At 40.7% G+C, this 14,390-nt stretch overlaps 1 protein-coding gene across 1 annotated transcript in view; it reads left to right on the top strand.

The window, feature by feature from the left end:
* The window catches only part of fhod3b (formin homology 2 domain containing 3b), a 116,991-nt gene that overhangs the window by 8,989 nt on the left and 93,612 nt on the right, over positions 1-14,390 (top strand). Inside the window, exons 2-3 of the mRNA XM_079470206.1 lie at positions 1,540-1,646; positions 10,152-10,216. Of these exons, the coding sequence (XP_079326332.1) occupies positions 1,540-1,646; positions 10,152-10,216 (172 nt within the window). The remainder of the gene's footprint in view (positions 1-1,539; positions 1,647-10,151; positions 10,217-14,390) is intronic.

Genomic DNA, 14,390 nt, shown 5'->3' with positions numbered 1-14,390 from the left:
TGCTACTCGTGTTTTTTCATGCGGTTTTAGACTCAAAATGTGAATCGGCCCTTAGGTATAGTTAAAGTCTGAGACGATGGCTTCATAGAAAGTTGCTTTAATATAGTTCCATTCCCTTTGTGCTGGATCAATCACACACAAAAGTTATTTGTCAGAGTCAGGTTTAGGCAAGGTGTGCAGCATGAGTCATTAAAAGAAAGGGTTTCGCCCTAATTGAAGCCCATGCCCTGCATTAAGCTTTGAAACTGTATTTGTGTTTTGGTCCTCCTTGCAATGTAACCTAAATTGTTTGTCCAAGCAATGGTTAGCCATTTTACGATCTTTAAGTGGAGGGAACATGCTATGTCATGCATTCTGACTTCTTTATACTGTTTAACGTGCTGGCTTCTCTTGCTTTTCATCTCTTGCTTTTCATGGTCAACTTTAAAAAAAACAAAAACGTGCATGAAATAATCGTACAGCTGTATCTCTCTTTTATAAATGTGATCAAACTAAATACTCTTCGTAGATGCAATGTATGCAATACTACTGTAAAGGTTCTCAAGATTTTTAATAGATTGGCAGAAACTCTGTGTGATACTTGATCTTTAAAGATGGAAACTGAGACTTCCAGCAAGACCCCTTTGGTATTCCAGACATGCTGGTAAAAGTAAACTCCACATGGTAGCTATGCATAAAGGATATTCTTACCTGTGTCTGGGGCTGGATAAGTCAGGCAGGGGCTTAAGGGTGGATCTGGGGTCTGCGAGTGTGTGTAATTAGCGTGTTTAGAGCCACGGATGACCTTGCTCACTCGATGATTGACAGATCACACTGCTGGTCTCAAACGGCCCCCTCTGGGATGCTCTAAATCTCATCACCGGGCTGTAATTGAGTGTCAATAAACAGGCAGGCCCCCAACAGAGCAGTTCTCTGCGGACCGCAGCAGATCTTCAGATGGTGTGGATGGGCATCACACCACACCTCTGTAAAGAGTGATAAATCATCTGGTCTTTACAGGAGGCGTAACCTTGCTTTTGAAGCCGTCCAAGTCATGACAGCTTAGCCTGTGAAATACTTGAAGTTCTTTCAATGCCCTGAGGCCGAACTTAATACGACGTGTTTTCAAGTAATATCCTTGTAAAACGTGCACATTAACCGCACCATTTTTCTTCCTCGTGTTAATCACATATAGGTTTTAACATCACCTAATGATTTACATTTCTATGTCATAAGTTGATATTAAGATGAAATAGCGGCATGGCTATGAAAGGACTGCTGGTACGTCACTGTTTATGAATCTATGCAATGTTATGATCCCTCTGACTGAACAGAAAGATGAGGTGCATTCCTGTAAAGCACATAGCGGACATGTCAAGGCTCAACATGAGATCACCCTGATGTCACACATCAAATACATCAGTGTCTGTAAATATTTATGTGAATTTGTATTTGTGATTGCAGCAGGATTTAATGTTGCTTCAAGATAATGATATTTGGAATGTGCTTTGGTTCTTGTTTTGATGGATGCCTTGTCGTCTTTGTTTTGTCCTCTTTCAGCTCGATGATTGTGCCTTACAGCTGTCCCATAATGGCAGTTATCTGGACTTGGAATCCACCTTGGCCGAGCAGAGAGACGAGCTTGAAGGCTTTCAGCTGGATGGAGGGTAAGCAACAGCGTTTTATCTCAATTTATCTTTGTAATTTACAAAGATGTGAGCACTAAATGTGTAGCTGCGTACTCTTAAAGGGATAGTTCACCCAAAAATGAAGATTCGGTCATGAATCACTTACTCTCTAGTTATTCCAAACCTGTATACATTTCTTTGCTTGGTTGAACAGAGAGAAAGATATCTAACTAGAAACAGTTCTTAGACCCCATTGACTACTTGTCATGATTCTGCCTTCTCTTGTCCTGATTTTCTGGTCTAGGGGCAGAATCATGACAGACCCAAGTGTTTTATGTGGAGAGAAACATATTATTGTCAATCAGGACATAATATGCGTTCTCTCCAGTCTCGTCATTTGGCCCCGCCCCTCTCGTTCCTAGTATAGCTTTCCTCATGTGTCTCATTACCCACACCTGCCCATCGTTATCTCCTTTGTTAGTCTCCCTATATAATACCCTCTTGTCTATTGTCTTGTGCTCGTTTGTTCTTGTACCTTGTGGTAACGGTATGTGCTGTGTAACTGCGCTATGTCCCAGCGTTAGTGTCCCAGCGTTAGTGTCCCAGCGTTAGTGTCCCAGCGTTAGTGTCCCAGCGTTAGTGTCCCAGCGTTAGTGTCCCAGCGTTAGTGTCCCAGCGTTAGTGTCCCAGCGTTAGTGTCCCAGCGTTAGTGTCCCAGCGTTAGTGTCCCAGCGTTAGTGTCCCAGCGTTAGTGTCCCAGCGTTAGTGTCCCAGCGTTAGTGTCCCAGCGTTAGTGTCCCAGCGTTAGTGTCCCAGCGTTAGTGTCCCAGCGTTAGTGTCCCAGCGTTCGTGTCCCAGCGTTCGTGTCCCAGCGTTCGTGTCCCAGCGTTCGTGTCCCAGCGTTCGTGTCCCAGCGTTCGTGTCCCAGCGTTCGTGTCCCAGCGTTCGTGTCCCAGCGTTCGTGTCCCAGCGTTCGTGTCCCAGCGTTCGTGTCCCAGCGTTCGTGTCCCAGCGTTCGTGTCCCAGCGTTCGTGTCCCAGCGTTCGTGTCCCAGCGTTCGTGTCCCAGCGTTCGTGTCCCAGCGTTCGTGTCCCAGCGTTCGTGTCCCAGCGTTCGTGTCCCAGCGTTCGTGTCCCAGCGTTCGTGTCCCAGCGTTCGTGTCCCAGCGTTCGTGTCCCAGCGTTCGTGTCCCAGCGTTCGTGTCCCAGCGTTCGTGTCCCAGCGTTCGTGTCCCAGCGTTCGTGTCCCAGCGTTCGTGTCCCAGCGTTCGTGTCCCAGCGTTCGTGTCCCAGCGGTTACAGCTGGTTACCCGCCGTGAGTTTTTCGTTCCTGTTTTCGCTGCCTTTGTTACCCCCTGTATTTTACCCCCTCGTGGGTTTTTGTTTTCTGTTTTACTTTTATTAAAATCTGTTACCCCGTATTGCTGCCTGCGCTTGGGTTCTTCTCTCATCTACCTGTTTCGTGACACTACTATAGTAGGAAAAATTTCAATGGGAGTCAAAAGTGCCCCTGAACGGTTTCCTCTCCTACATTCTTCAAAATATCATCTTTTGAGTTCAACAAAACAAATTATAAAGTAATTTTCCTGCAATGGTAGTCAATGGGGTCCAGTAACTGTTTGTTTACAAGGATCCTTCCAAATATCCTTTTTTGTGTTCATCAGAACAAAGAAATGTATACAGATTTGTACTCGAATGTGAATAAATGATGACAGAATTAAACTGTCCCTTTATTTTAGGGCTGCTTGATTATGTGAAAAATCTGAATCACGATTATTTTGGCCAATGCTGAGATCACGATTATTTAACATGAAAAAGCTGATATAGATCCTTGCAAAACGGAATCCAAATTCTACTCAAGAAAATATGTCACCTACATCCTGGATGGCCTGTGGGTGAGTAAATAAACAGAACAATTTTTTTTAGGATGAACTATCCCTTTAATGTATTGCAACAATTGTCATTTGTCTCATTTGTATCTGGTTCTCTCATTTTTAAGAGAAACGTCTTCGACAGAGATACTCATAAAAATATCTGAAAACTTTGTCAGTTCTCCTAAGCTAAGAAAGAGCGTCCCGTGAGCAATAAAATTTTCCTCTGGGTGACTTCAGTGTTTGAAATCACGAGTTTGGAAAATGTTTACATTTCTACACAGTTTAATGTAATCCTCTTATGAGTAATACAGATTGCAATGATAAAAGTCAATTTGAGCTGAAGGATTACAGAAATCATTTCTCTTGGCCTCTGTCCAACGAGTCCAGGCAAGTTCTTCATCTACTTTGTTATTTTCTAAAAGAATGATTGGTTGAAGGTATTGGCTTGATTTTCATACGCCTCTGTGTGACTGCATTATAAAATCTAGGTATTAAGACATTCACATCTTGCTACACTGGAGCCAAATGTAGGCCCGATCTCATCACGTGCGTTCTTTTGGGAATCCATGTAACATTCCAATCTAAAGCTATCAGAAAGACCTTAAAATCTTACCGCACATGTTCTTTTATCTCAAGCACATACCAGAGACCGTCTGTGACAGCCCGCTCTAGCTAGCCCTTAAAATACCTGGCTGGCTGGCAAGGCCGCGGATGATGTCAACCTCAGTTCATTGGAAAACTGGCAAGATTCAGAGCTAATTGCCTCTCTGAAATTCCAAGAGTCTATGTTTTTCTGAAAATTAAATCACAGTTTTAAACCCCTAAAATCTGATCTCAGTTTGCGGTGATATTAGCACAGCTAAAACCCTACATTGAAGGGATTCAAAATATACACAATAAAACTGGCACGTTGTCTTTGACCTCAATGAACAGAACTCACACTTACATCAGCATGCACAGCTATCATTGCTACCCGCTGAGTTGACGTAGCCTCCAGAAACAGCTAGATGCTAGAGACTCAAGGCTAGCTAGCTCTTGGTACGCACATTTTAAGGGATGTATTGGTGCAAGCAGTCTAGATTATGTTGAAAAGTGTCTCAGATGTAGATGAAGACACATTGAGCAGCGTCTTTTGGATGAGCGAGAAGTTGAAGTGTCTCTTCTCAACCTCAATGACCGGTAGTGCCAACTGGCATGCTGGTTCCTCTCTTTGGGTCTATCTTAATGGACCCCCCCAAAGGAGGCTATCAAGAGTGTACATTATTAGACCCATGCAGAGTGTCTCAGTGGGTTCTGGAAAGCAGGAATGGGGGACTACATTACTGTTAATGACAGGGTAATTCAGCACAGTGGGCTTTTATGGCCTGGAAGGGCTGGAGTTCACAGCCCCCACCATTAACTACTGTTGTGCTTTATTACTGGGTCTAAAAAGCTTGGACGCAGTACGTGATTAAAATCGAACCCGCTTCACCTTCTCTTTTTTGTGGTTTTCTATCTCGCCTTCTACGGAGTGAGCTACATTTCGGTGATTTCTGAAAACACACAAATATGATTTGCTCTCTGAATAATTCGAGATTTCTTTGTTGTTGCTTTATTATTGTTGCTACTGTATCTTGTGACAGTTTGCATCATAGGTCTGGAATGAATTATCAGCCTCCTCTTAATTCCCAGAGTATTATGTTTTTAGAAATTTTTTGGGCTTGGAGTTGTTTTAAAACTGAGAGGAATTGTTCTTAGCGCTGATACTGTGACCCACACACTGCGAAAAAGGCTTAATTTCTTTAATTTTAGGTCTTGCGTTTCTCATTGCTTATTGATTTAAAGTTATTGTTAAAACTTGAGTGTTGAACATATAGGCTTGTGATTGTATTCCAGTGGGGCTAATAGATATAGATTACAAGTTGCATTCCACAGGTGCTCCGCTCATATGTAGTCACTTTGGAGTGTTTGTGGAATTATCCTCTAACGCCTCATTGTGTAAGTTGGATTTCTCCATGTTTTTGTGCCCTAACAACACTAATCATTACCACACCACCTCACACAGCAAAAGCTGTCCCAGGCCGACACAGGGCCTCAACTCTAATCCCACACCGCTGTCAGTGCTGACCCCCAGTCCTGACAAAGCATCAGCGATATTCTCCCAGGTTCTATTGCTGCTAAGAGAACGGTAGACATGAATACACTCACTTTCTGTATATAGGAATAATTCATATTTTCTTCCTATCTCTCTTGGCTCCTCTGTCCTCTGATATTTTTCTTGAACGTATTCTTTTCCTGGCTGATGGGCCGGAGGAGCTGTCGTCGGGTTCGGTTAGCCTCTGGCCCTGGAGAGATGCCTAGTTCCTTTAATGGGAACGCTTCAAATATTTGTGCGGATTACATGGATAGAGGGGTAGGAGGCTGCTCAGCTGGACCGCTGGATTTTTCCTTTTTCGCTGAAGTTAATGGCAGGCAGAGGAGCTGTGGACGAAAGCATGGAAACACTGAGCTTTTGTGTGTGTGTTGCTATGACTTTTGTCTTTAGAGATCCTGCCAGAGAAGGAAATCACAGGTGTCTTTGGTCTGTGCATTTAAAAACATTTCCACTTCCCAACTGACTTTACTCAGAGCAGAAGTTAAGAAACAATGCAAGACAAGTCACATTAGAAACGTTTTGCCTTTATTTTGGCTTTCGTGTTGGTTTTGCTATATTCTCGATCTAATACTGTCAGCTAGGAAACACCAGGGTGCGCATGCATCATTTATGCTAAACAGTCCATGAATTACTGTTGTAAACCTTGACTTGTTGAGTTACAGAGCATTCAACAAACTGGAAACAATTTGGCTAATAAGTAATAGTCCACCCAAATCCTTTTATTATTTTATTGTTCATGTCATTTCAAATCGGATTTGTGTTTATTTGCAGAACACAAAATATATGTCAAAGAATGTCGGTATACAAACAACATTAAGCCCAATTGATTTCTATTGTATGAAAGAAATATCACTGAGACATTTCTCTGAATATCTTCTCAGAAAACCCATTTGGAGGTTTTGATTTGCTGAGTCATAGCTGTTCCAGGAGACCTTGTTGTCTGCCATTAATTGCTCTATAGGAAATGTTTGGTTTTGAATGGGGTCCAAGTATGCAGGTAAAATACTTAACATGTTGTGGGTCATGTCTCCTTCATTTTCAACATCTGCAAAATTTTTCTCCCCCTTGCGTCTTTACAGAAGTTCATAGTGCGATTTTCCATTAAAAGGCTGGTAGCTAACAGTCAAATAAAGTTGGAGCGAGTGTGCCTGGCAGGACTCCACAGACCCGAGAGGGACTGCATGGGGCCAGGATCAGGCCAGGCAGGCTTTATGGGGCGTTTGGGAGTAAACAAAGAGTGCTGGGTTGTGCTGGATCATCTCAGGGCGGTGAGGCTACTTTATACCTCTGCTCTACCCACAGACGTGCATTTGTTATGGTGGTATGACAGGTTTGTTCGTGAGCTGTGACCAATCTGGGTTGTAATGTGATGATTAACCTGCAGAGGTTAGGTTAGTTCAATTATTCACTAGCTGGGATATGCCACCGTGTAAGCCTTAAAGGGACAGTTTATCCAAAAATAACAATTCTGTCATAAATGATTCTCCCTCTAGTTGTTCCAAATCTGTATAAAGTTCTTTGTTCTGATGAACACAGAAACATATTTGGAAGAATGCTTGAAACCAAACAGTTCTTGACTATCATAGTAGGAAAAATGAAAATAGTAGTCAAAAGTTCCCCAGAACTGTTTGCTTTCCTACATTCTTCCAAATATATGTTTTCTCTTTAGTAGTTATTTCCACTTATTTTGAATAGATTAATGCTTAAGAAAAGCCTAAATCTATTAACACTATTTACAGCAAATGAATAATATAATTTTTGTCACAACCTACTCTGATGAATACGGTGCATGCCAGACAGATAGACAGAGAGTATAATCCACAAAGTCAAGGAAAAAACAGGCAAAAAACTACTCGGGTAAACAATGACAAAAATACATCCACGGGAAAAACAACATCAGAATGCTTAAGTGATCTGAGCTAGGGTATGCAGGACAACAACTAGACCTGACAATCAATGAAACAAACAAAACAGTACATATGCAGTCCGGGGTGATGCAAGGGATCATGGGGAGTGTGGAAGAATCTGGGGAAGAGCGCTGATGGGGTGGCTTATCAATAATTTAATAACAAGACAATTCATTTAGATAAATATAGCATTTTTTTTAATATATAAATAATAATATATTTATTGTTATAAATAAAAATGATAATAATAACAATTAGGTAATTATTTATAAATATTGTTAAATATATATAAATGTAAGTACTGTATATGTATTTAATGCAATTTAGTCTTTACCAGATTTCTGAAGAGGTTCATTTTAATTTGCCTTTCTCTCTGGCTGGTGTTACGTGGCTGATGTTGGAAACACTTTTTGCCTAAAACAGATCTCAGTATGTCATCTGTACCGTGTGTGATAGACCATCCACAGACGTGCAGTCGCTTGGCAATCACACACGTGCAGAAATTCCCACAGTTTCCAGCCAAGACATAAAGCCAAGACATACAGCTCGTCGGATTCGGCTTAAGAATTCAGTTCTCCTGCTCCGTACTCTGTGCTTCTACAGAAACACACAATTAATTGCCTTTGGTTATCTAATGCATATTCTTAGTCTTGGTTTTTAATTTGATAATAAGTACGTACGGCGCTGCAGTGTAGAGTTATGGGTTAGTAGCTAGGCTAATGTTACCAGCGGTGAAAACGTTGTAATGGATCCCGTTACTCATTAGCTTTAGTGAAAGAGGGATTATGTTGCACTTTTGTCGTCCCGTTCCTTTAGGAGAAGCCAAGCGTCACGCTGCGAGTCGTGTCGACTTATAATGCATGTCGTCGTGTATATCGCAGGGCATTTTCATGAGGCCGCTGGTAGGTTGCTAACGGCGATGCCCCCATCTGTGGCATGCTGCCAGGCAGCTCATCAAACTTTCATTGTGTAACTCGCACAAAGCAGTATTTGTGTCTCACTGTTTAACTGGGCCCCGTCCCTGCTTTCAGGAAGTGTACCTGCAGTATCTCACACTCTGTTGGCTGGTGAATGTGAATCTTAAAACATTTCTATCTCTTTATCTTCCATCTTTAGGAGTTTCTGTTTTGTCTGCTTCTCTTTACTGTGTCGCTTCTTGTCCACTAGATGTGTTTATCTCATTTCTTGTAAATGGCTTCAGCCCACACGGATGCTGTTCTAGGGAGTGCGGATCAGGATTCTTGTTGGTTGAAAGCTCTGTTTATTAACCCTCATGTTATTTCAAAACATTTTTATCCGTATGTTTGGTAACGGGAAACAATCCTTTTTACTCAGCCAGTGTATACAGTAAGAGATCTTTCGCTGCTTGGACAATTCCTTGAAGACGTAAATTCCTGTAAGATTTAAACAGTATGCATCCATCTTTTTCTGTTCACTCGCTCCATTGCAGCTGCATGTCATTCCATTGTGTGTTTACTTCGAGTTATTCATGAGACAGACAGTTCCTCTGTTCATCAGGCTTGATCATTTAAGGAAGAGCGCCCATACTCGTCTATTGCTCTTTATATACAGATGGCTTGATCTACATCTTTCACCATAATATCTGCTCCCGGGGTCAGGGGATCCCGAACGCTGTCCTGCTTTGACCCTCTTCTAGCACCGCTCTCCATTTCCCTCTCAGTCGATCAGAATACTCCAGGCTTTTGTCAGATGGGTCTAAACCGTCTGTTCCAGCTCAAGGCCACACATGGCACTGCTTCCTTAAGACCAGCAGCTTAGCTCACCTGACCTAAATACATGAGCAGACGTGACACGAAGCACTAGGATCTTCATGTAAACAGTTTGACTTTCACAATTATTCAGAACTGATGCTCAACACTGCCCTGTAGACCGTGCTCAAAAACGCCTTAAAGATTAGCGTTTACGTTTTTTGTCTTGTTGTGCTGTAGTGTTAAAATTGAAAAAGGACAAGAAGTGCTTCCCAAATGATCTGTACTGTGTATACTGTACAATTCCACATGAGTGTTTGGGAGATGCATGTTCGTCTGATATCTTTAGTCAAATTTGGACTATTATATTTTAATATCAACAAAACTGCTGTTGTGGTACAAATGTATAGACCTAGAAAAACTTGAGACCATTTAAAAATGATGTTAAGTTTTTTCTGAATTTACTACTTATACAGTAGGTTTGTGTTTAGGTAAAATTATCATTCTTGTGTCATTCTGTAAACCACTAGTAATAGTTCTCCCAAATTTGAAATAAAAACTGTTTGCATTTATTTGCAGAAAATAGTCTTTCACATTAGATTTTGTTGAAATTCAACAGACACTGGACCGGGACGACTACAATGCATCTAGCAATAATGATAAAATAACTATTTGGAATGGTCTCTATTTGTATATTGGTATTAACAGTATGCTCCAAGGTTATTGAAAGGTCCAAATAAATATGGTCTTATCTTTGATTCCACCACCATTGCAGCATGTTAAGAGTTTTACAATAAAATAACAATCATTGAACTGCGAATATTGGCCCTTCATGTGGGCTTTACCATGACCATAAGCCTGTTAAGTTGTTTTTTCAGTGCAGTTTCTGTGTAACGTTTGTTTGGTTTGTTTTTTCCTCAGGAGGGGAAAGAAACACAGTATTGTCCTGAGAACACAGCTGTCTGTCAGGGTTCATGCCTGCATAGGTGAGTAACTGTTTCATTTAACATCAAAACATTCCACTGTATCTTAAACTGTGTAATGTTCTGGCTCACGCAGGACCTTCGGCTCGTAATAAATAGTTCAGGAATTATTTTCACATTTGTTGCTCGTTGAATTGACGGATGTGAGAATTATACCGAGCCTCTCGCTAGACTTTTACTGTGTGGTAAAGTTTTTCTGTTGCTAATGGGCCCTCCTGGGTTTATGGTGTTGTTTGAGTATGTTCCATGCTTGATTTCTCAATCAATACAAAACAACTTGTTCAGTAACTTTATATGAATGCCAGAGTGTGGTTGAGATGCACGCCAACACACGTCTTGCCGTGTGTCGGGCATATTTGGTTTGACATTTAACATTTTCAACATTTAACATCGCTTTTATTGTGGCTAAATACGCCATCTTAATTTATAACCTGGGTTTTATAAACAATTACGCAAATGTACCAAGGTGCACTTTCCAGAAGTTTCGGAGTTGCGCTTAGTTTTACAGTCCTGTCTACATGTACAGTACATACTGTGTTCTTACTTTGAACTATAATGAACACTAAACATATTGCATACAAAATTTGGCATATATTGCATATTTGGGCTTACAGCATGTTTAGACTTACATTAGATTGTAAAATCAGTATATTTCTAGCAGTCCCATTCTTTAGCTCATGTCCTTAAACCCTGTTGACAGAATCAGGCTTCATTACCATAAGCCTTATCCCAGATTAACATCTGTGTCATTGTGTGGAGGCAGGATAGCGGTTCTCTCTATCGTTTAGGATTAAGACAGCGCCCTCAAATCCCATTAGGGGTATAAAAATCTTATTTTTTCTCTGTTAGTAAAGTTTGCATGGAGATCACATGAGAGGTTTGTTGGTGACTCATTTACGTAATGGTAATGGAGTGTCTGATGCATATTGTACATAAAAATGCCTAAGGTTTGACCAGTTCATAAGTTTCAAAGTGAACAAGGTTGTTTTTTATTTAATTGCTCCAAGTAAGGTTGGATGAAAAAAGAGTGAACTGTGGTTGGTTGCTTTGCATGTCATTCAAATGGGCGGTTCTTGGCTGTAATAAACTGCAATGTGGACCAGACTTCGTGCCAAGTGTCTGGCCACACGAGGCCAAGGTGATTCACTGCCATTGTCTACAGGAGCTTGTAGTCAGTTTTCAAGACAAGTGTCTGTCTGTAGCGAGCGGCATGAACTTTGCGGTGTGCTGCACCATGGCCAAGCACACATGGCTCGTGCTGTTTTCCTTCTTCAGATGGCAGGGAAAATTTAACCATAAGCCTGCTAAAGCCATTAGGTTTAGAACTGTCAGGTTTTAATTTGTACTTTTCGCAAAAGTGTTATTTAAGGGTACCAGGGACGAAATTGACCCAAGAAAGAAGGGGAGTTATCTCGCTCTGTCAGCTTTAGTCTTTTTTACCGATCTCACAGAAACTTTTAAAGGGATAGTTCACCCGAAAATGAAAATGGTGTCATGATTTACTCACCCTCTTGTTGTTCCGAACCCGTATACATTTCTTTGTTTGTTTGAACACAAAGGTAGATATTTGGAAGAATGTTAACTGACTCTGACTGTGAGGCACCATTGACTACCATAGTAAGAACAATTATTGTATTTTTTTGTTGAACTAACATATTTAGAGTAATTTAGGAAAGCAAAGAGTTCTGGGGTACATTTGACAACCATTTTAATTTTATCTACTATATTAGTATGATGTTCCAAAACTGTCAGTTGCTAACATTCTTCCAAATATCTTTCTTTGTGTACAACCGAACAAGGCAATTTATACTGATTTGGATCAACTTGAGAAGGAGTAATCCATGGGTAAAGTATCCCTTTAAAACTCTTTTGCTAGGAGTTTTTTAGTCCAAAAAAGACGAAACTTCCGAGAAAATCTGTTTAGATGTTTCAAACCAGACTCCTGCCCGTATTTCCCTGTGTCTTAATCTTTTCTTGAAAGTCTCTCCAACATTTCGAGCCATGAAAAAGAGGGCAGTAGCTTAGTAACAAAACCGTCCCAGAGGCTTCACCTAACTGAATGTCTCCTTCAAAACATGCCATTGCAACTGATTTCTTTCTTGATAACATACTTTAAGTGACTGAGCTGTTTGTCTCTGTAGATTCAATGTTCCATAGCCAGTTTATCTGTGATTTATGCCCTTATGGAAAGAAGAGCATGATAAGAGCGCCACTATCCTCGGCAGATGTTGCTTTGGGTCTCTGCATCTCATCCAATGTTTTCCTTCTATCTACGGTCTGTCCTGGGACCTGTCCTAAACAAGACCCGCATTCCTTGCAGCGATGATGGGATTGCTTTTCTGACCAGCTGTGTGTTTGTGTGATTGAAGGCCTATGTGGGTCAAAGGTGGGACTTCTGTGTTTCTCTCTACCTTTTTCTTTTTCTCCGAGCGGGTGACCTGAAATGACAGATGCTTTTCTTCAAGCTTAAACTGTTTCTTGGTTTACATGTTTATGACCGGGGCGCAGATACGCGTTGGGTACCGTAAGCATCGACCACATGGAGTTTGTATGATATCGTCGCAGCGTGTCTGGTTCTGCTTTTGATCACACGTACTTCGTCTCAAGCTTGCTGAAAGGAACGAATTCAGACCCACTGTGCTGTCTATTCACAGCAGAGCTCAACGCCGGTATAGATCAACTCATCCGAGTGAAATGTCAACCGGGCTGATGACACAAAGCCATGACAACTATTTTACTGCACTTGTCTGGGGATCATTATAAAAACTTACTGCACTTGTGGCTTTAATCCTGATTTAGTACATAGCATGGATACTGGATTCTGAGGTCACATACTTTGAATATTAAGCGTTTAGCTGTTTATGTGACGCTTTATGGTGTTCCTGGACACCGCTGCTTCACTATCATAGCTTCATAACTTTGCATTCTCTTTTTTCCACATATAAAAAATTATTTCGACTCAAATCAATAATTCATGTGCTTTTATATCTTTTTCTGACATACTAAGCAGGATAATATACAGCCGGCGGTCATTATCTCAAAATAAACCCCCACGAGATGTGATCAATATATCTCGGTGTATTTTATTATGCTTAATTTATATTTTATGTATCCATATAAAATGACAGAGAAGCGTTTGGCTACCGCTGTCCGCGGCACGGTCACAATGACCTGAATGTTTTCACTGTCTGTTTTTATTAAGTGTATACTTGTTGATTTAATGGCTGCTAGGTAACAGATATTTCATGCCAGTGACTACGTTTTTAGCTAGGAATATATTATAGATTGGTTCTGAGAAATGTCATTTTAAATGCAAATTTGAAGGAATAATTAGGTTTTAGGCCTGTGGTGCTGTGGAAATATGTTCCTGGCGTCTGTATTTATTCTCCTTGTGTGATTTGGAAGCTGGTCTGGTTTAAAGAAGGTGTCCAGGGTGGATGTTCTTCCATTTAGTGATTACGTAACAGTCAAGCGGCGTATAAGAACGCTGTTAATATACTCATCAGACCAATAAATTGAGTAAAAGGTCTGCGCGCAAGTGCGCAGTTGACTTTGAGATATTATAAGTGAGTTAGCAGCCTCAGTGTCTGGCTTCCTGTGGCCCCCGTCTATTTTGTTTCTTTAGCTTTGTTTCACAACCTAGCAAGACGCCTCATTTCAAGTCTGCATTTTGCACAACAAATACAGCAAGACTGTCTTCAAGTCTGTCATCATTTATTCACCCGTATGAAATTTAAAACCTGCACATGACTCTTTATTCAGTGGAACACAAAAGAAGATATTTTGAGAAATGTCTCTGTGATTTTGTGTCCATACAGTGGAAGTTCAGTTCTTCATAATATCTTCTTTTATGTTCTGCAAAGTAAACGATGAAATCATTTTTATTTTTGGGTGATCTGTCCCTTTAAGGGATATAACTTAAGCATTTGCAATGTGAGCCTGTTGCAATGCATTGCAATGTCACAATACTCACAATATAATTACATAGTACACATAGATATTGGGTAAAACATTTAATATTTCGGTTTTGACTGAAAATGTGATTTATAATCAATTATAAACAATTATTTAATCTTTCTATTAATTTCTCAACTTTTGCACGACTTTACCTCAATGCATTCTGCCAAACTTTTGTTTGACATTACTTTTTAATTGTAAAAAGAACATCAGGAACTTC

Source organism: Barbatula barbatula (assembly GCF_947034865.1).
Source record: "Barbatula barbatula genome assembly, chromosome: 12".
In the NCBI taxonomy this organism is placed as follows: domain Eukaryota; kingdom Metazoa; phylum Chordata; class Actinopteri; order Cypriniformes; family Nemacheilidae; genus Barbatula; species Barbatula barbatula.
This window is presented reverse-complemented; position numbering and strand designations above follow the sequence as displayed.